The sequence below is a fragment of the Lactuca virosa genome, chromosome 9 (genome assembly GCF_052849685.1).
Source record: "Lactuca virosa cultivar CGN04683 chromosome 9, Lactuca_virosa_CGN04683_v6, whole genome shotgun sequence".
Lineage (NCBI taxonomy): Eukaryota > Viridiplantae > Streptophyta > Magnoliopsida > Asterales > Asteraceae > Lactuca > Lactuca virosa.
This window is the reverse complement of record NC_136434.1, coordinates 6,241,611-6,263,552: the sequence shown is the minus strand read 5'-3', so window position 1 is coordinate 6,263,552 and position 21,942 is coordinate 6,241,611. Positions and strand designations below refer to the sequence as shown.

At 32.5% G+C, this 21,942-nt stretch overlaps 2 protein-coding genes and 1 long non-coding RNA gene across 4 annotated transcripts; 2 read left to right on the top strand and 1 right to left on the bottom strand.

Moving 5' to 3' along the window:
- Positions 1 to 6,936: 6,936 nt before the first annotated feature.
- Positions 6,937 to 8,422, bottom strand: LOC145135692 (uncharacterized). The gene is made up of 3 exons (XR_013719966.1): positions 8,279 to 8,422; positions 7,265 to 7,690; positions 6,937 to 7,049 (listed from the first exon to the last, which is right to left on the bottom strand). It is a non-coding gene; the product is annotated as an uncharacterized LOC145135692 (long non-coding RNA).
- LOC145135691 (E3 ubiquitin-protein ligase NLA-like) lies at positions 7,028 to 9,355 on the top strand. The gene is made up of 6 exons (XM_079069945.1): positions 7,028 to 7,414; positions 7,939 to 8,195; positions 8,292 to 8,555; positions 8,660 to 8,797; positions 8,987 to 9,045; positions 9,120 to 9,355. Exons 1-6 carry the CDS (start codon positions 7,207 to 7,209, stop codon positions 9,223 to 9,225), a joined length of 1,032 nt encoding a protein of 343 aa, XP_078926071.1. The 5' UTR covers positions 7,028 to 7,206; the 3' UTR covers positions 9,226 to 9,355.
- A 6,840-nt stretch (positions 9,356 to 16,195) lies between these two features.
- Positions 16,196 to 21,938, top strand: LOC145137628 (ABC transporter C family member 14-like). Of its 2 annotated transcripts, none has more exons than XM_079071755.1 (9): positions 16,196 to 18,692; positions 18,770 to 19,486; positions 19,566 to 19,730; positions 19,827 to 20,121; positions 20,298 to 20,413; positions 20,491 to 20,796; positions 21,301 to 21,364; positions 21,465 to 21,704; positions 21,805 to 21,938. In XM_079071755.1, exons 1-9 carry the CDS (start codon positions 16,302 to 16,304, stop codon positions 21,903 to 21,905), a joined length of 4,395 nt encoding a protein of 1,464 aa, XP_078927881.1. In that variant the 5' UTR covers positions 16,196 to 16,301; the 3' UTR covers positions 21,906 to 21,938. The 2 variants fall into 2 exon arrangements, with proteins under 2 accessions (XP_078927881.1, XP_078927880.1); XM_079071754.1 differs by having other exon boundaries at positions 20,199 to 20,413.
- Positions 21,939 to 21,942: the final 4 nt, after the last annotated feature.

The window sequence follows — 21,942 nt, the reverse complement described above, 5'->3', positions numbered from 1 at the left end:
AACTGATATCTTAAAATCTTAAATCACTAGTAATTAACAATAAATATCTTAAAATTGTCAAATTTCACCAGTTTCCAAAGTTAAACATAAGAAAAAACCAACACTTTTGTTTTCTAGAATTTAATCTTTGTTTTATCCATGAAACTTGTCTTATTTTTAATATTTAATATATTAATAATTAATAAAAAAGTTGTATATAATATATGCGGTGTGGTTTTTTTGCGGTTTTTTAAAACTAATAACCGCACCGCACCGCAAATTTGTGGTTTTTGAAAAACAGAAAACCTCACCATCGTTTTTTATTGCGGTTGCGGTTAATCGATTGCAGTTTATGCGGTTTTTGCGGTTAATTTTAGTTGTGGTGCGGTTTTTGCTCACCCCTAGTGAACACATTTAACAAGTTAAATGGTCAAACATGTACAAAAAAAGAAAGTTGTATAAATGTAAACATTTTTTTTACAAATCTCTTAAAACTTTTATAATTTCTTACAACATTTTTATGATATTTCTTTCCTATAGATTTTTCCAATACAATGTTTTAAACTTTGCTTATAATATTTTTTTTAACTTTTTTTTATATTTTTATATAATTTTAATACATGTGCTTTTAAACCAAATATTTTATAAAAGTTTTAATTTTTTCTTACAAGTTTTTAACTTGTTTTTTTTTGACATTTTCATAAAAAAATTTCATAACTTTCATACATTTATTTCTAAACTTTCTTTTACAACATTTTTAAAGTGTGTCACAGATTTTGTATGACAATTTAATATTTTTTATAACATTTTAAAACACTTTCGTTAAATACTAGTTTATAAACTTCTAACTAAAAACTGTTAAAAAGTTGGAATAATTTTAAAACATTTACATTATATAGATTTTTTTTGTTTTTTATTTGCTAAGTAATATTTGTTTTTATTTTTTAAAAGACCCTTCATACTTATTATTACATATTTAATTTATCTAATTTTATTATTAGATACTATTTACTTTAAAAATATTGTATATGCTTAAAAACAAAAGAAAAAAATATAAATAGCTATATAAAATATTTCACAGACCAAAAACATAGTTATTAGTTAAAAAGTAAAGTTTAAAATTGATCAATATTTAATTAATATTTAGGAAATTATGAATATTTTAAATATAACGTTTGAAAAAAATAATACAAACAAATACGAAAAATAAAATCGCTATTAAAAGCGGGGAAAATAACTTATCAGGGTAATTAACTTTTCGTTTTTTCATATTTAAACAACTTTTTTTTTTGTACACATTTAAACATTTAACTTTTTAATTTTGTTTATATATTACTATTGTCACATGTTATAGCCGGTAACAATGACAATATGTGAATACATATTAACAAGTTAAATGGTTAAATGTACACAAAAATAAAAAAGTTATTTAAATGTGAACAAAACGACAAAGATCAGTAATGTCAATTTCCCTATTAACATTTATCATTTTAAAAATTTACATTTAAGGCCCTTACACGATCATAACATATTATATGCATATCCTTTTTATTTTTAAAACTTTTTAGCTTTTATTAGTATTTTTTCATCTATTAAATTTATATATGTGAGACCTTAAAGTATATTAATACATTAATATTAATAATCTTTTGTTATCTTTTATTCATATTTTATATTTAATATGTTTTACTATTTTATCTACAAATTTATTTTTTTTAAATATATACCTCATTTTTTATTTTATTATAAAATTTTCGTTAGTATCATCAATTCAATATTGATTCTTCATAAGCGAATAAATTATAAAAATGTAGATATTATAGTATCCATGATCTAACCAACTTTTTTTTTTTTTTTTTAAATTTACATCTAAAATTTATCTTTATTATGACAATGGTCTTTACGTTCTAAAACTTTTTGTAACTTTATGTTTTATTTTTTTTTACGAACTCCTTTTTGTTTTATAAAACAATTTTTTTTTGTTTTAAATATTTTTACAACTTTTATTTTCAATAATTTGTTTTCTATGACTTTTTTCAAGTTTGATTTTTATATTTAAAAAAATCATATAATAATGTAAAAAGATTATGAAACATGTTAAAATATGTGAATATATGGAGTTAAATAACATTTTTTTCAAAATGTTTTTTAAAGTCTTTAAAGAAATTAAAAAATAAAACTAAATAATGTGATTTTTGAACTAGTGGAACTAAATATTTTTTCTCTGATGAGTTGTTTTTCAAAATATTTTAAAATATTAAAAATTAAAATAAATAATCAATGTAAATCCACTAGTTCATAAATCACATTACATTATTTAGTTTTTTCTTAAAGACGTTTAAAAAATTATATTTTGAAAAAAATATTTAACTCCACATATTCACATATTTATCATATTTTATAATATTTTTACATTATTATGATTTTTTTAAATATAACAACCGTTCTTGAAAAAAGTTATAAAAGTTGAATTTGCGAAAATGAATTTTTTAAAAGATATTTAAAAATAAAGTTGCAAAAATAATTAAAACAAAACAACTTTGTTTTGAAAAACAAAAAGTAGTTGGTAAAAAAAAAACTAAAACGTAAAATTAATACATAAATACCAATATCGTAATAAAGATAAAGTTTGGATGAAAATGTATAAAAAAATGGTTAAATCATGGATACTATATAAAATCATAATAACTATGATTTTATATTCTTTCATAAGTAAAAAAAATGATTTATTTAGCACATACAAAATAGTATTATTTTTGGCTTTAAATGGGAATCCCAAAAATCATCTGCTTGTTTATAAATTATACATTTATAGTAATATATAGTAATATGAAGTATCAATATTAAATCAAGATACTAATGAAAAATTTATAATAAAATAAATAACAAAATAAACATTTTAAAGAAATAAATTTATAGATAAAATATTAAAGAATAATAAAGATAAAATATGAATAAAATATAACAAAGAATATAAATATAATGTATTAATATATTTTAAGGGTCTCACATATAAATTTAATAGACGGATAAAATACCAATAAAAGCTAAAAAGTATTAAAAACAAAAAGATATCCGTATAATATATTATGATAGTTTAAGGGCCTTAAATGTAAATATTTAAAATGATAAACGTAAATATCTGATGATTGATTGGGGTCACACTCTATATTTGCAAAATGTATTGTAAAGGGTACTATGTTTACAAAGCTTTTTACTTTCTGCCACAAATCCACAATATGCATATCTCCTTATTTTCTTTTATCACTTCTTTTTATCCTAATAAAAAAAATAGTTTTAATACTCTTTTGTCATGTGTCACCTTAATATAATTTCTCAATAATATTACGTGAGGTATCACAGAAATATATTAAGCAAAAAAGATATCATAGAAATATATTAAGCAAATCACTATCACAATTAATGAAGTTAAAGTTTTAAATAATAGATTTTAAATTTTTTATAGAAACATTTACTTTTTGTAATTATATGTTAAATTTAAAGTTATGAGTAACTTTAAAATTTTGATATATCTCTTAATTAATAATTTATTTAAAATGATTCATTTAAAGTAATTGATTAATAACTATGAGTTTTTACTATGAAAATTCAATTAATTTTGTAATCGTGGTTCCTACAGGTTATAAACTAATAATAATACTATATGCATGCATGAATTAATAGGAAACCAGTAACAAGTTAAATCGTTGTTTATTTTTTCGAAAGAGAAGTTAAATCGTTGTTGCATAAATTAGAGCAAAAAGTCTACTTTGCAATTTGCATTCACTTTTTTAGTAGTATTAAGATAGTATATGTTTTAAAACATAATTTATAGATAGGCTTTTATATTTTTACTTTTGATATATTTTATTTTGAAAAATATCCTAGAAAGAAGATAATAAGCACGTGGTGTAATCTATTGCTTTAACGTCATTGTTGACAAGTGGATGTGCTCTTTTTCCCTATCACGGCAATGTAATGCATGCAATATTTGGTTTGATGATTAAATACCCTCGTATCAATTCGTTGCTATATTTGAAAACCATCGATCGTCAAAGATAAACAACATTAACAAACTATTACAAAGTCATATAGATATATAGGTATTCACATAATAAAAGAAATTCCAGGGTATATGATTATTTGCTTGTAATCAATATTGGAAATAGAGAACAACAGAGTATAATCTAAAATGGGTTAATGCCTTAATGGCGTTGGCAGCCCTAAAAGAAAAGAATGATGAAGTTATAAACAACGTCAATCTCAAGTGATTTCTTGTTCTCAGGTTCATATAACCTTTCGGTCTATCATATCATCGCAACTACATAAGACATGAATGTAAACTAAGAATTTATTCTTAAATTAATGCATGTGTATCGATTTGAAATGATAACATGCATAGTAATTAATTAAACTAGGAGCGTTGCTGTTCAAAAAAATAAAAATAAATAAATAACAAACTAGGAGCGTGAGTTTATTTATTTAGTTAAAAAGAAGAAAGATAAAGATACATCGATAAGAAAAGTTGACTAAAAGACGCTAGTTGGGTGGTCATTGGGGCTTGGGATATAAAGAGAGAGATAGAATGGAAGAGGGTTAGTGAGTGGTTTTGGTTCTTTTTTATCTTCATAAAGACACTAGTCTTTTGAGTTGTGTCCAAATCACCCACTAGCCATTAGGTTCAGTTTTTGGGCTTACTTTTTTAGCCCATCTAGGGCTCAGGCTGGCTAATGGTTAACCTCACCCAATCAAATCAAATCCAAGACTAAGGCCCAAACCCAGGCCATGAAGAAACCAATGGCATACGACTATACGTTTATACAACTGTATGTTAAATTCAACTGCACATTGGCGGTTCTAGAGGGCGGATGCAAGTTCCCCATCAACAGAAAATTAATTAACATCAATAAGCTACATTTTTTTTTATCACTGTTGTTGTAAATAGTGATAAAAAAAAAAGCAAGCAGGCCCATCAAAAGGAATAAAAGGTTAAGGAATAAAGGGAATAAAGGCTAGACCCCAATAGATGATGGTTATATCTTCATCTGTTGCGTAATCTTTATGTGGAAGCAGAGTAAAGTGATATGATTTGTGAATTTTCAAATTTTAGTTTCATGTTATTTATTAGATCACATAGCTAACTTTCTTTATTTTTTATATTAGACTGTAACTTTGTTATTAGTATTTAAAATCGTTTTGACCCAACTTGGAAAAAAATTGTTTGATATTATTTTTGTGCCCTCAATACATGAAAATCTTGGATCGCCACTGTATATGTCTATATGTATATGTTGTTAGATTGTCAAACCAACAAATAAATAGGATATATAAATAAAATTAAAACACTTATATTTATATTAAAAGATAGTAAAAAGAAAATAGGGGTTGAATCATCAAGTACATAGTTCAAGTGTTAAATATTGTTCTTCACATTTATGAGCACACAATAAAAAAGTAAAAAGAGGGGTTTGTTGTTCACAAGACTAAAAGTAATATCATGAAAGAAATAGGACTAGCTTTATGAAAATCAAATTGGGAAGAACAATTTTGGTTTCACATTCTATTCGTGCATACTTAACGATTAATACTCAGTGGAGACAGTTAAACTTATAGAAATTAATTACAATCATGGGGTTTCTATGTGACAAATGAACCACATGTTTTACCTTGGGTTCGTTCATACTTTTTAGCATGTTTGTGGCCATTTTATTAGAAACAATAAATTTGGTGAAAATACATTTCTGGGATGTTTGGCAAAACAGGTTATTAGCTTATTAGTGGTTCTATACTGCTGTAAGTTAAAAAGGTGTTTGTATAAAAATACTTTATAACGGTGACAAACAGCTAATAAGTTATTTTTCATAAATTAATCCATTCTAACTTATTAGTTTATAAGTCAATAAACTAATAAATTATAAGCTAATAAGCAATAAGTTTTTTTTTACTAAAGACACCTTCATATAATATTTTTATAAATAACTCTTAACATTAACATATAAGTCAAAATCCATGAATTTATCCATAGATAAGTTATTTCAGACTTGGATGGACTTTATCAAAAGTGTAGAGGAGAAAACGACATTCACTTGGAAAAAAGGATAAGCATAAACCCAACAATTTGGTAAAATCTTTGTTAAGTTCACATGAATCAGCCTTCTCTTTTTTACAAAAGGCATTTATATTATAAAAATATTGGATATTCGAAGTAATTTCAAAGTATTTTATTATCAATTTATAAAAAACGTTGTCAAAAAATACATGTCAATTTAACTGTCATATTTTCAAACCAGGTGATTATATTAGAGACAAATGTAGTATCCACTCCATGGCTTAAAAATACATGCAATATATGATTTAACAAATCGCAGATTGATAAAACTTTTTAGACATTAATCAAGTACCTTTACCCCCACCAAAGGAGTTGCCTCATGTTGAATCTTACATGATTCAACTTTGAGGCCTAGTATATATCCTGTTATAACAAAATCATTCTAAAAACTCTAAATAAACATACTACAGGGTAAGGGCTTATTTATCCTTTAATTCCTAATTTGATCACTAAATTTAAAATTGTTACCAAATCTATATAACTTTAGAAAATATTTATAGAAATAATCCAACTTTCAAAAGCATTTATTTAGAAAATCATGCAACTTTTAGAATTGTTAAATGTTTTTTTTTTTTTGTCAAATTTACTGTAAATATTCAGTATTAAAGATTACATTGATTTCCACTTTCTTTTTGTAAAAGGCTAATGGTCAAATAAAAACAGGTTTTGTTTATTGAGAGCAATTTGCACTTAAAAGACATGTCATCGATTTTAAAATCGGTATTTGTAGCCTTGTAGGTTCACACACAGATTTATAATTTGATAGAATGGTATATCTATAATAATAAATATTAAATATTTTATTTAATCATATATTAAATATTGATATAAAAGACATTTTGACCGTTTCTCATATTTATCTTCGGGACCGGCGACCCGACCCGCCAGAGCCAGGTGCTTTTGTACATAAAGCCAGCAAAACCGTGGGCATAAATCTAAAATCTGTCTTCACTTTCTAGATCTATCAACAAAAATACATAGCATTACTTGATGAATACAATTTCATTTACCTTCATCACGTAACATAATAACACAGATCGATAGACACGTTAAAAAAAAACATCGAATTGTTATTGTTTGTCTCTTGATTCTTGATAGTATTATAATTAAGGTAGAAGATGAAGTTCTTTAAGAAATATGAGGAGTACATGCAAACACAAGCTGAGAAGAAATTACCTGGTGTGGGTTTTAAAAATCTCAAGAAAATCTTGAAGCGGTGTCGTAGAGAGATGACTCCTTCACAGATTCCGTTGCAGTCAAAATCGTCATTGCTTCTTAACGACTCTGCAGATAATACTCATGCGTATTGCCTCCATCCTTGCCCTGGTATTTATAATTTATCTCACTTTGATAAATTACGGATTAATTTAGTATACTCTTGGTGGGTTTTTAGGTTCCGACATCAATATGTTAATTTACAGATGTTTCTGCTCCTTAATTTATTAGTATCTTCCTTCGCACATCAATATCATGACTTTGTCTTTAAGGTGGTTGATATATTGTCACAAAGAAGGTGTTTATTTTTGTGAAATCTTAAACTAGAACGTAGAACCATAACACCAGATGATAAACTTATTTGCCGAAGAAACACGTAACCAAAACCTGTAAAAGAAATTCAATAGAATCACGAAGATATCGTGATAACCCTCATTTTCAAGCTCGTTTCATGTAATTATTTTATCTCTTAGATAATATCTTTATCTTTTTGAGGCTACATATCAGCAATATTAGTTTTTTTTTTGTTTTTATTGATATTACTCGCCCTGCATATTAAACTATTGTTTGTACGAATTTGCATATATAGTTGTTGAATACTTGTGATTTATTAATTGTGATAAATGTTGATGTAGTCTGCGATGGAAGCTTCTTTCCATCCCTTATGAAGGAGATGTCTGTGGTGGTTGGATGTTTTAATGAGCGTGCACAAAAGGTGCTTGATGTTCATCTGGCAACAGGTTTCCACAAGTACTTCATGTGGTGCAAAGGCAAGTTACATGGCCAAGGAAACGGAAACCATCATTCCTTAATACAAGAAGGCAAGGACCTTGTTGGCTATGCAGTTATCAATGCCATTGCTATGCGCAAAATTCTTAAGAAATATGATAAGGTTGGGTGAATTTCATCAAAGACTTGTTAGATTTTTCATCTTAAACCTTCAAAAGTAACAATCAACAATATATATGATGATACCTTTTGGGTGCAGATACATGACTCTAAACAAGGGCAAGCACTGAGGTCACAAGTTCAGAGCATGCACATGGACATCCTTCAGTCTCCATGGCTATGTGAGCTTATTGCATTCCACATTAACTTAAGGGAAATTACAAAGGCAGATATGAGGACGAAAGGTTCTGAAATATTATTGGAGGGATGTTCTCTTGTATTTAATGATGGAAAACCATCACTTTCTTGTGAGCTCTCGGATACTGTGAAGCTTGAGATAGACTTGACTTGCGCCATATGCTTGGTCAGCCTTTGTAAATTAAACCTTTTGTTATCATAATTAATGCGTACCTTGACTGAAAAATCAAATTGTTAATTATTTATATTTCATATTTGTTGAATGATCAGGATACTGTATTTGATCCTGTATATTTGAGTTGTGGACACATATTCTGCTTCATGTGTGCTTGCAAATCTGGATCAGTAACAATTGTTGATGGATTGAAGGCAACAGAACCCACTGCAAAATGTCCTCTTTGTCGACAAGTACGTATATATATATATATATATATATATATATATATATATATATATATATATATATATATATATATATATATATATATATATATATATATATATATATATATATAATACCTTTGAATTCTCTCTTTTATCTTTGTTTAATTAGTGTTTTCTTAATTATAAGCATTTGGTTTTGGTGAATATATACAGGCAGGAGTTTACAAGGGATCTCTCCATTTGGAAGAGCTTAACATTTTACTAAGTCGAAGGTAACACTTTATTTATATATGGTTTTACTTGTTTGTAGAATTAATTGAGTTGGAATTTTATAAAATTTTGACAGGTGTCCTGAATATTGGGAGGAAAGGCTTCAAAGTGAGAGAGCAGAAAGGATTCGTCAGACCAAGGAGCATTGGGAATCACAGTCACGTGCATTCTTGGGGATCTAAATATATAGATCATACATGCATGTTTTTTCATTCAAGTAAGAATATCAATGTATATTATTATAATTTATAAGTTTGTAGAATATAAATGTATATAGGTTAATAGGTGTTTATTCTATTAGTTATTTGGTGATTTTCTGTAGATTTTGGTAACTTTTAACTATAATAATAGTGATCATGCATGGATTTATATCTTCTGATCACATTTCGACCAAAACAAGGAAGGATATATAGTTTGATACGAAAACAAATTACATATCAAAATGTGAAACGTGATGTTATGAATGTCGAGTATTAGCATTTTTCCATGTTAATACATTTAGACTACTCCGTATGGGCCCTTGGACGGGTGTTATTGCCTACGTGCCACTGCCTCCACGACGTTACCACGGGCGGAACACCCCCCCCCCCCCCCCCCAAGCCATTATGTGGTCCTTCGTTGTGACTGTAATGAACGTAACGCGTTTCGATTTTTTCAATATCCTCATTTTACCGTTGAAAAACGGTAACATTCTTTAAAAAAAATCTTTACCTATAAAATCACTACTTTCTCTCTATTTCATATAAACTAGGAAAAGGCCCGTGCGTTACACGGATGAAAGTTTAGTGGCAAAAATATAAAGAAGTAAAATAAAGTGTCAAAATTATAAAGAGGAAAAGTTTGTTGAAACTTTAGTGGCAAAATTAGTAAAAATAAAGTACCAAAACTATAAAGAGGAAAAGTTTGTTGAAACTTTAGTGGCAAAATTATAAAAAAAGTAAAAATAAAGTGGTAAAATTCTAAAAGAATAAAGAAAAAGAGTTTTAAAAAAGTACAAGTGAACGTTTAGTGGCAAAAATATGAAGAAGTAAAAATAAAGGGACAAAATTATAAAAAGGAAAAGTTTGTTGAAACTTTAGTGGCAAAATTAAGAAAAAGTAAAAATATAGTGTTAAAATATATATATATATATATATATATATATATATATATATATATATATATATATATATATATATATACTTAGGTTATTTTGTTTAAAGTAATTATTGTGTTATTGTATGCATAAATGTGGGCCAATCAAATTTACTTATTTTAAGAAAGTGATTAATATATATTATTGAATTAAATATAATTGAAAAAAATCATCTTAATTAATTACAAGGGTAATTTAGTCAATTAATATAGATTTAATAAAGAAAAATTGCATTTTTAAGGGATCATATATTCTATTAATTAAAAAAAAATATGATTTTACGAATTATAATTCTTTTAATTCGGACATTCTGACAGAATATGTTTATGAGTATATTCGAAAATAAAAATATTCTTGAACAATAAATAATAAAAATATTCTTGAACCTATTTCTTGATGATGACTTTAAAAACTTCTTGAAGAATAACAACTTCTTGTAGAATAACAAAATCTTGAACAATCAATTGAAGAATAAAAACAAAAATACATTATTTCTTATAGAATACGGGTAACAATTTTTAAGAATTACATTTATTGTTAAAGAATAAAACTAAAAAAACAATCAAAACGGGGAAGAAAAATCAAAATCTAACAACGACTAATACATTCTAAAAGAATAATGTGGTCCGTTCTTCAAGCATCAACTTTTGTGATTCTAACAGAATTGGAATTCATCATTCCGTTCCAACAGAATTGGAATTCGTCATTCCATTCCAATAGAATTGGAATCTCACCAATATCATCCATTGAATCATCTACATAAACATACTTGATACCTTTTCAGAATTCAACCTTGTCAAGATCTTGCACTGTCCACATAAATGAAGTGTTAAATCAGGAAAAAAAACATAAATTGAAATATGAATCCATATTTGATAAGAAATCTCGAACACCGTCTCGTAATCCATATTTCATTAAAATTAACAGAAATTTATGATCGAAAACAAAAGTTGTTTTTTTTTACCTGAGCATTGTAAGTTGGATGATTAAACCTACAATTATTACCATAGCCACACGCTCCAGTTCTTAAATAATATATGCAATCGGGTTCTCCAGGTCGATCTGGATACACTGTTGAATCAGTCTCATCTTCTTTCCCATCTAGGTGAATTCTCAATCGCCTTATAGCTTCTAAAATCCCAGAATTCAAGTTATAAATAAAGAAATTTCACATAATTCAAGTTAATCAAGCCTCCGACTAACACAAAATCAACGAATTTACGATCATTTGTTAGTTTTCAGACTGAAATTACAAAAAAACTGATGTAAAAATCTAGATGCAGGGTATAAACAGAGAAAAATTGGGGGAAATGAAAGTAAAACAGTAGGCGATAACAGAGGCTGCTTGAGTCCTCGCTACACCCACAGAAGCCACAACAGCCTCACTGCGATTCCCGTTTCCTGTCTTCGGCCTCATCGAGCCCCGGAGACGACCATTCTCCTCCCGATAGATCGTTCAGTCGATCGAGGAACACTAATTGATTTGACCTCGGCCTTCCACCAATCGACAACACCCCTAAACGATTCCTGCACCCGATTGTACCTGGTTGTGTGAACATCCAAATGTCTTCAAAAAAACCGTCTATGAGATTGAGAGATAACAAAAGAAGAGTGAAATCAGCAAAAAAGGCGAAGCAGAAAATGGAAACGATTCTCGCCCAGGGTACGAATATAAGGAGAAATCCAACCTGGGTGCCAGGGACTTGATGTGTCGAGGAGTTTTGAAGCAAAGATGATGGCTCTAGTTTATTGTTTTTCTTCTTTTTTATTGGATTTATTCCGACGGCGGCGGTAATGGGGAGTCGGAAACCGGGTGGAGCAGCGCCACCGCCTACCAACAAATCCTCGATGTCTTCCATGTCTCCGGCGACATTGGTCCGTCGACTGTGTGGGTCTGAAAGTGGGGAGGAAAGAGGCGTAGTAGCTGCGTATCAGTATCAACGATTGATGGTGCTTCACTGGTTGAAAAGCCCTAATCTTTTAAGCGGATCCACTTGTTTAGAGCAAAGTCCTTATTTATTTAGGTTATAAATCAATACCATGATTACATGGATTATTTTTGGAAGTTACTAAACAAATTACTAACTTACCCTTATTTATTTATTTAATTATTTAATTTTTAATTTAATTTTGATTGGCCCACATTGATACATACAATAACACAATACTTACTTTTAATACATGAACCTGGCTCTATATATATATATATATATATATATATATATATATATATATATATATATATATATATATATATATATATAATTTAATCACCACTTTTCTCTATTTCATATACTTTCAAAACATTCCAAAAAAATGAATATGTTCGATGATAGTGATGATGATGATATGTTTGTCGCTATGATGTACGAGTATTGCACGAACGTGCTACTACAACCAAATTCAGATCCTTTATTAACCAGACGCGCAGCGTTAAACAGAGATCGCGGAGAAGGGCACAGGCGTTTAGTTCATGATTATTTTGCGAATGATTGTGTCTATCAACCACGCGATTTCAAAAGAAGGTTTCATTTGCGGAAAAATGTTTTTGTTCGTATAGTCAACGCGTTGGAAAGCAGGTATTGTTTCTTTCAAATATAGCTTTTACATTATTTAAATACATTGCTTCTTTCAAATATAGTTTTTACATATTAAATATATGTTTAGGTATGATTTTTTCCAAATGAAATATGATGCTAGAGGTAAGCGAGAATTCACAGGGTTGCAGAAATGTGTTGCTGCAATTAAGCTTATGGCAAAGGGAGAGTCGTCTGATTCGATTGACGATTATATGAGAATGTCTAAGAGAACTGCAAAATAAAGTTTATATAGATTAGCGAGGGGTGTTGTCGAAACCTTCGGTGATGTTTATTTGCGCAAGCCTTTGTTGAATAATATACAACAACTATATGCAGCGCATGAAGAAAGACATGATTTTCCGGGTATGCTAGGAAGCATTGATTGCACACACTGGAATTGGAGAAATTGTCATGTGGCGTGGAAAGGCCAGTACGCAAGTGGTCGGCATGGAACGCCTTCATTGGTATTAGAGGTTGTTGTGTCCCAAGATTTATGAATTTGGCATGCTTTTTTCGGGGTTGCGGGTTCGAATAACGACATGAACGTTCTTGATCAGTCACCAATATTCGACGATATTTTGTCAGGAAAGGCACCAGATGCTCCTTTCACAGTGAATGGAAATGAATATAAGTTTGGATATTACCTTACGGATGAAATATATCCAGCATATTCCACATTCGTGAAGGCGTTTCGACACCTAGTAACACCAAGAGAAATTTTTTCAAGAGAAAACAAGAAAGAGCACGTAAGGATGTAGAACATGCTAGTTCTGAAGTCGAAATGACACATAGTTGAACATGTGGCACGACCATATCAGTTATACGTTCTACATGATATTATGTATGCTTGTATCATAATGCATAACATGGTGATTGAAGATAAAGGACGAAACATTACGGAGTATTCGGCTTCGGAGCCCAGACACATGCAATTTCAACCCGGGACAGCGGAATATTTACATAGGGTCGTAGATATTCAAGACGCACGAAAACACAGACAATTTCGAGAAGATTTGGCTGATTTTATGTACGATGGAAATGAAAATGAATAAATTAAGGGCAAAATGTAATTTTTTTAAATGTTATGTTTTTGTAATGTTTTTTAAATGTTATGTTTAATTAAAAAAGTAGATTTTATTTAAATAACATGTTTTAATTAACTTTTTATAAAAAATAAAAATTAAATCGAAAAAAAAAATGATGACATGAAGTGTTATAACTAGTTGTCAATTTCCTATATTTGGTGTATGGCATGTGAGGTGACAATTTTTGGGTGTGATAAACCCATTACCTAGTTGCCCACACCCACTAGTCTTATAGATATATGCTTTATGATTCTTAAGGTCGGAGGGTATGGAGCGGGAAACAGGTGTGGGAGGGCTTCCCTCTCACTGGAACACCGCACCGTCGGTGAGGGGAGCAACCCGCGGGAAGGAGGTGGGGGGAGGGGGTGCCGCACTCTCTCTCCTATTTCTATTAGCCAGTTTTTTTTTTTTTTTTTAATTTTTTTTTAATTTTTTTTATCTTTTTTAATATTTATAAAACTATATACCTACTAAAAAATATAAAAAAATATATCAAAATTCATGGTTTTTAATTCCCTACAAAATGAGTATAATATATGTATGAAATATATTTTTTTTTAAAAAAATAGTGAGAGGAGTTTCCCACACACTCCTTCACCCCGCTCCCGAGTTGTAGCAAAGAAAAGAAGAGAAGAGAAAACAAAGTAAGGAGAGAAAAGAAGAGAAAACAAAGTAAGGAAAGAAAAGAAGAGAAAATAAAATAAAATAAAAGTAAGGAGAGAAATGAAAGGAAAGTTAAACATTTTGTTCTTTCTTTCTAAATCCTTCCAAATCGGAAGGAAAGTTAGGAGGGAAAGTGATTCTTCTATTTCCTTCCACTTCCTTCCTTTAATGAAACTCGGGAGCACCAATCTCTCTTACTTTCCTCTTATTTCCTCTCATTTCCTTTCTTTTCTCTCCTTAAGTTGAACTCGGGAGCCGGGCGCTTGGGTTTTAGTGAGGGAAAGAAAAGTGAAGGAAAGAATGGTGTGGCCCACAAAAAGTGAGGGAAACTCCTCACCCCTACCCTCCGGTCTAATTGTTTTAAATGGTTTGGTTTGATTTGGAAAATAATTTTGATGATTAAATCATGATGAGAGCCTCTTCAAACATAATTAAAAAGAAGGTACGTAGCTCGGACACTAAACATGAAAGAGTGAAAAACAAAATAAACCACAACTGATCAATTCGTTCAAACACATTTCAAAACCGAATATAATAGCATTAACACGGATTCAAAAATATCGGTTATAAACTCTATATATTTAATATAATAATAATAATTAGATTTCGAAAATATCACAAATCAGATTTCAATTTATAGTCTGAGTTCCAAGAAATATCGACAAGATGGATCGGAGGGTGGTCCAAATTGTCAACCATCCCACGTACTTGAATTGATATATCTAGGAATAGCTAGGAACAAAACATTTTGTAGTGGGGACAAATTTTCGGACATTAACTCTGGTGAATGGACCCATGATACTATAATAGAAAGGAAAGTAACTTGCGGGAATTTCAGAACCACGTAGTTTCCAAAGTGTTAGGTCCACGCATGCACTATATATGACCTATACCATAATTAATATAATATGGTTGTATATTCATTCATAACAGGCCAAATTAAGTTACTAAATAGTAACCAATTATAATACTACATCAAAAAAATTCTACCCTAATTATACAAATTAATATTCGTACACATGCATATATATAATGTAATCATTCACCTTTAACTTAAATTAAGTTCCAATATACGTTATGAAAGCATAACATAAGATGAGACTGATTACATGCTCAGCTTAATTTGCATACTAATTACCCGGCCGCAACTGCTTTATCAACATGTGTACAACTTGCACCTGCCTGTGTCGACAAACCAATTACATGTAGCTGTTACTTTTTTCACGACACTAAAACATAAATTAATCAACCTTCACAAACCATATACTTACTTATACATATAACGATTCAACAACTTTTGAGTTTTGATACAAAAAATTATTTGTTATTTAATTAACAACATTATTTCTTTCTTTCCTAAATTTATCAGATCGATCGTTTACCCCAAAAACAAAAACTGCTAATTAACATCAATATCTTTTTCTGTTAAGTTTCAGTTTTATGTAACCTAATTTACTGTGAGTTGGTATTTAACTAGTAACCATTGCTTACATTTGTCAGCTTTACTTGATCGACAACTTCATCAAATTAACCCAGTACTCTTTCTGTTCACACACCCAAACTGATTTGTCAGTTGGTTAACTTTTCTTATTTGTGAATGCATGAGGTAAAAAATTAAAATTCTTTTTCCGGGAAATATATAAATCTTTCCACTACCTATAAAACGGATCCACAGGCCTCCACACAGCCCTGCACTGCCAGTATTAATTCCTTGAATCTTGTTGGTCGATCATGTGCTTCCATTTTCCATATATAGTTATTCTCTAGACATATATATATCCTTGTGGCCAGTACAGATGACTTCTGCTTCATCTTGGATCACATCTCTCTCTTGTTCTTCAACCTCTGCCATGCCAGCTGAAAACGACACCTCACACAACTCATCCATTCTTTCATGGCTACAGTTCATCTTGCTCTCTCCATGTCCCCAAAGGCTACTCTTAGCTTCCATTAATACCCTTTTTCTCTTCGCCCTCTTTGTTTTTGCACTTCAAAAGCTCTATTCAAGATTCACCTCCCACGATAACAGCATTAATGAACCTCTAATTGCTAAAAACACAGTTTCTGTCAAAACCAGTCTTTGGTTTAAACTATCTCAACTTGTTTCAGGCATCGTAGCTGTTTTAGCCATCATTTCATCGATTCTCGGCTTCACCCAGGATGCCCAGAAGACGCCATGGAGAGTGATCAATGGGAGTTGTTGGTTAATTCAAGCGATATCATTCGTCACAATCGCTGTTTTAATCATCCACCAGAAGAGATTTCGAGCAGAAACTCATCCGGTCTCTCTTCGTGTATTCTGGGTGCTAAATTTCATAGCCATTACACTAATCGCATCTTCAAGTATCATCCGTCTAGTTTCCAACACTCCATTATCCAATACCGGAGACGTAATCGCATCAATCTGTTTACCATTTTCGGCTTTCTTCTTGATTCCATCATTAACCGGTTCAACCGGGATTACAGTCACAAATAAATCCAAACCTGAATTGAGAAAATCATCGAATGCGAGTGGATGGGCATCTGCTTCGATCTTTTCAAGAACGTTTTGGTTATGGTTGAATCCGTTATTGAAAAAAGGTTACAAAACTCCGCTAACAATAAAAGACATCCCTTCACTTTCTCCACAACACCGAGCCGATAGAATGTTGTCCCTTTTCGAACAAAACTGGCCCAGACCCGAAGAGAAGTCGAAACATCCGGTTCGAACCACACTGCTTCGTTGTTTCTGGAAAGACATCACATTTATCGGCTTCCTGGCGATCCTAAAGCTGGGTATTGTGTATGTGGGTCCGCTGCTCATCCAAAGATTCGTGGACTTCACCTCGGGGGAAAGAAACTCTCCATTCGAAGGATTTTACCTGGTTCTGATCCTTCTAGTTGCAAAATTGGTTGAGGTTCTATCATCACACCATTTCAATTTCCACTCTCAGAAGCTCGGGACGTCAATCCGGTCAACCCTCATAACCTCTCTGTACAAGAAAGGTTTACGCCTCTCATGCTCGGCTCGGCAGTCTCATGGTGTGGGCCAGATTGTGAACTACATGGTTGTAGATGCTCAACAGCTCTCTGATGTTATGCTTCAGTTACACGCAGTTTGGCTCTTGCCATGTCATGTTTTGGTGTCATTAGTCATTCTTTACGGGTACCTCGGGTTGTCAACCGTGATAACTCTCATTGCGGTTTTGGTGATTCTACTTTTTGTGTTTTGGGGTACGAAAAGAAACAATAGGTACCAGTTTAATATAATGATGAACCGGGACTCAAGGATGAAGGCCACAAACGAGATGCTTAGTGACATGAGGGTGATTAAGTTTCAAGCTTGGGAAGAACATTTCAACAAGAGGATTCAGACGTTTCGTGAGTCTGAATACGGTTGGCTTTGCAAGTTCATGTATTCGGTCGGTGCAAACATGATTGTTTTATGGAGCACGCCGTTACTTATCTCGACGGTAACATTCGGGAGCACGATTTTGCTCGGGATTAAGTTTGATGCCGGAACGGTTTTCACGGCCACATCGCTGTTCAAGAACTTGCAAGAACCGATTTGGAATTTTCCTCAGTCGATGATCTCACTCTCTCAGGCGATGATCTCGTTAGGGAGATTGGATGAGTATATGATGAGTAAGGAGTTGGAAGAAGATTGGGTCGAGAGACACCAAGGCAACAATATGAATGCTGTTGAGATCCAAAACGGGTCGTTTAGCTGGCATGATGAGTCTTCAGAAGGGGTAATGAATATGATTAAGAACGTCAACTTTGAGATTAAGAAAGGTGAACTTGCAGCCATTGTAGGGACTGTAGGCTCTGGGAAATCGTCTCTGCTTGCATCTGTTCTTGGTGAGATGCCCAAAATCTCAGGGAAGGTCAAAGTGTCCGGGAGTACTGCGTATGTTGCACAAACGCCATGGATTCAAAACGGAACGATTCAAGAAAACATTCTGTTTGGTTCACCAATGGATAGACACAAGTACAAGAAGGTAATAACAACATGTTGCTTGGAGAAAGACTTGGAAATGATGGAATTTGGAGATCGAACTGAAATCGGGGAACGTGGGATTAATCTCAGTGGTGGACAAAAGCAACGGATTCAGCTTGCACGAGCGGTTTATCAAGATTCTGACATTTATCTTCTTGATGATGTGTTTAGTGCTGTTGACGCCCACACATGTTCAAAAATATTCAAAGTACGTGAATTTCTATAAATAAACTGTATCACATTCTTCTTCCTCTTCTTCATATATATAATTTTTTTTGCATGCAGGAATGCATGAGGGGCATCCTTAGAGACAAGACAATCTTACTTGTGACTCACCAAGTCGACTTCCTTCATAATGTGGATCTTATCCTGGTGATGCGTGATGGGATGATTGTACAATCAGGGAAGTATGATGAACTGGTTGAATCTGGTCTGGATTTTTCCGCTTTAGTATCAGCCCATGAGACCTCAATGCAGCTAGTACAAATGGAGTCTACTACTGAACCAGAAACCCTAACAAAATCTCCTAGCCATAATAAGTCCTCCGTGGAAGAAAAAAAAGAAAATCGGAAAGCTTCAGCACGATCCCAATCAAGTTCTATAGTAGGAACATCAAAACTGATTGAAGATGAGGAACATAAAACAGGAAGGGTGAGTTTACATGCCTACAAAGTGTATGCCACCGAGGCTTGTGGCTGGACTGGTGTGGTTCTGTTTCTGTTGTTGTCGGTGTTGTGGCAAGCCACACAGATGGGTAGTGATTATTGGTTGGCTTATGAAACTTCAGAGGATCGAGCTGCTTCTTTCAACACTTCTCGTTTCATTGGAGTCTATGCAGTTATTGCATGCGTTGCATTTGTCCTGTCATTTGCTAGAACTGTTTTATATACATTCCTGGGGCTCAAGACTGCACAAAAGTTGTTTAAACAGATTCTTCACAGCATTCTTCATGCTCCAATGTCATTTTTTGACACCACTCCTTCAGCAAGAATGCTTAGTCGGGTAAACTTCCCCATTTTTTTAGGCAAAAAATGTATTCTGTAACAACCTGATTGTATGCTTTTTATTAGATGTTTTTCAGGCATCAGTTGATCAAACCAACATCGATATTCTGCTTCCATTCATGATGAATCTGAGCCTTGCTTTGTACATGTCTGTGATTAGTGTCATCATCATAACATGCCAATACACTTGGCCGACAGTCTTCCTGCTGGTTCCACTCGGTTGGCTCAATTTCTGGTACCGGGTACGTGTTTGTGAAGTCATCAGGATACAAAATGGTTTTTCTTTTTTCTTTTAAAAAAAAAAAAAAACTGATTCTTTTTTATCCTAATTTGTTCAGGATTATTACCTTGCAACATCTCGTGAAATAACCCGACTCGACTCGATTACAAAAGCACTTGTGATTCACCACTTCTCTGAGAGCATATATGGGGCTATGACGATCCGGTGTTTCAGGAAACAAGACAGGTTTGTTGAAGAAAATGTTGAGCGTGTGGATGGAAATCTAAAAATGGATTTCCACAACAATGGATCCATTGGGTGGTTGGGCTTCCGTATGGAGTTTATAGGAAGCTTGTTTCTTTGCTTTTCCACTCTTTTCATGATCATCTTACCCAACAACATCATTAAACCAGGTACTTTCTCCCTTCAAAACCCAATCAAATTAATAAACCTCCCATATGTAGATCCAATTTGGCACTCATGATTACAGAGGACGTTGGACTGTCACTCTCGTATGGGTTGTCGCTCAACGGTCTGCTGTTTTGGGCTTTATTTGGAAGCTGTTATGTTGAAAACCGAATGGTTTCAGTTGAAAGGATAAAACAGTTCACCAACATACCATCAGAAGCAGAATGGGTGAAGAAAGATGCTCCACCTCCTCCGAATTGGCCTACTCATGGCAGTTTGGAGCTCAGAGACTTGCAGGTAGCCAGGATACTACATTATCAAGATTCAACATTTCCAATTCATATCTGTTAACATGAATGTTGGCTTGTGAGCAGGTTAGATATCGCCCAAACACACCTCTCGTGCTCAAGGGGATTACTTTAAAGATTGAAGGGGGGCAGAAGATTGGTGTTGTTGGGAGAACAGGCAGTGGGAAATCAACTTTGATCCAGGTTCTGTTTAGACTTGTGGAGCCCTCTGGAGGAAGTATCATCATTGATGGTATCAACATCTCCACACTCGGACTTCATGATCTTAGGTCTCGATTTGGTATCATTCCTCAAGAACCCATCCTTTTTAAAGGCACGGTCAGAAGCAATATTGACCCTATCGGTCAACATTCCGACGAGGAGATATGGAGGGTAAATACGTCATTTTCTTTCTTTCTTAAATCTTACTCGCTCACCTAGGGGTGTAAACGAGCCGAGCCGAGCCCGAGCCTCACCAAGCTCGAGCTCGGCTCGTTTAATTTTGAGGAAGCTCGAGCTCGAGCTCGAGCTCGATTCGAGCCTTAAAATGAAGCTCGAGCTCGGCTCGCGAGCCTAATCGAGCCTAAACGAGCCTCTATGTATATGTATATATATGTGTGTGTGTGTGTGTGTGTATATATATATATATATATATAGGCTCGTTTAAGCTCGTTTAGGCTCGCGAGCCCATGAATTGAAGCTCGGCTCGAGCTCGTTTAATAAATGAGCCTCGTATTTAGGCTCGAGCTCGGCTCACACTCGTTTAATTCGATCTCGAGTCGAGCTTTTAACGAGTCGATCCCGAGTAGCTCACGAGTAGCTCGGCTCACTTACACCCCTACGCTCACCTCACCTCCTTTGAATTTGATCCATCTAACCTAAGAACATGCTTTTTAGAGTCTCCAACGATGCCAACTTAATGATGTTGTAGCTGAAAAACCTGGGAAACTTGATTCTGCAGGTACTTAAAACGGATCTAGGGACTTTTTTTTGTGTCAAAATAGAAAAAAAGATGTAATCTTCTTTTTCGCTGCTTTTATATTTGGGTGTTTTGTTTATAGTTGTTGATAATGGTGATAACTGGAGTGTGGGACAGAGGCAACTTCTCTGTCTGGGAAGGGTGTTGCTGAAGCACAGCAGGCTGTTGTTCATGGACGAAGCAACAGCGTCTGTTGACTCACAAACAGATGCATTAATTCAGAAAGTCATAAGAGAAGACTTTTCAGACTGTACTATCGTTAGCATTGCTCACAGGATACCCACTGTCATGGACTGTGATCAGGTTCTTGTCATTGATGCAGGTATACTTTCTTATTCATTTTTCTCAAGAAACAGTGATCAAGTGTTCATCAGTTTTCTTACTATGAAGGTCAACTAACTTATGCTGGTTTGTTTTCACAGGGTATGCAAAAGAATTTGACAAACCTTCGCTTTTGATTGAAAAGCCCTCACTTTTCGGGGCATTGGTTCAGGAATATGCAAACCGATCATCTGGTTTATAAACGTATGTGGATTGATATTAATGTTACACTCGAATAA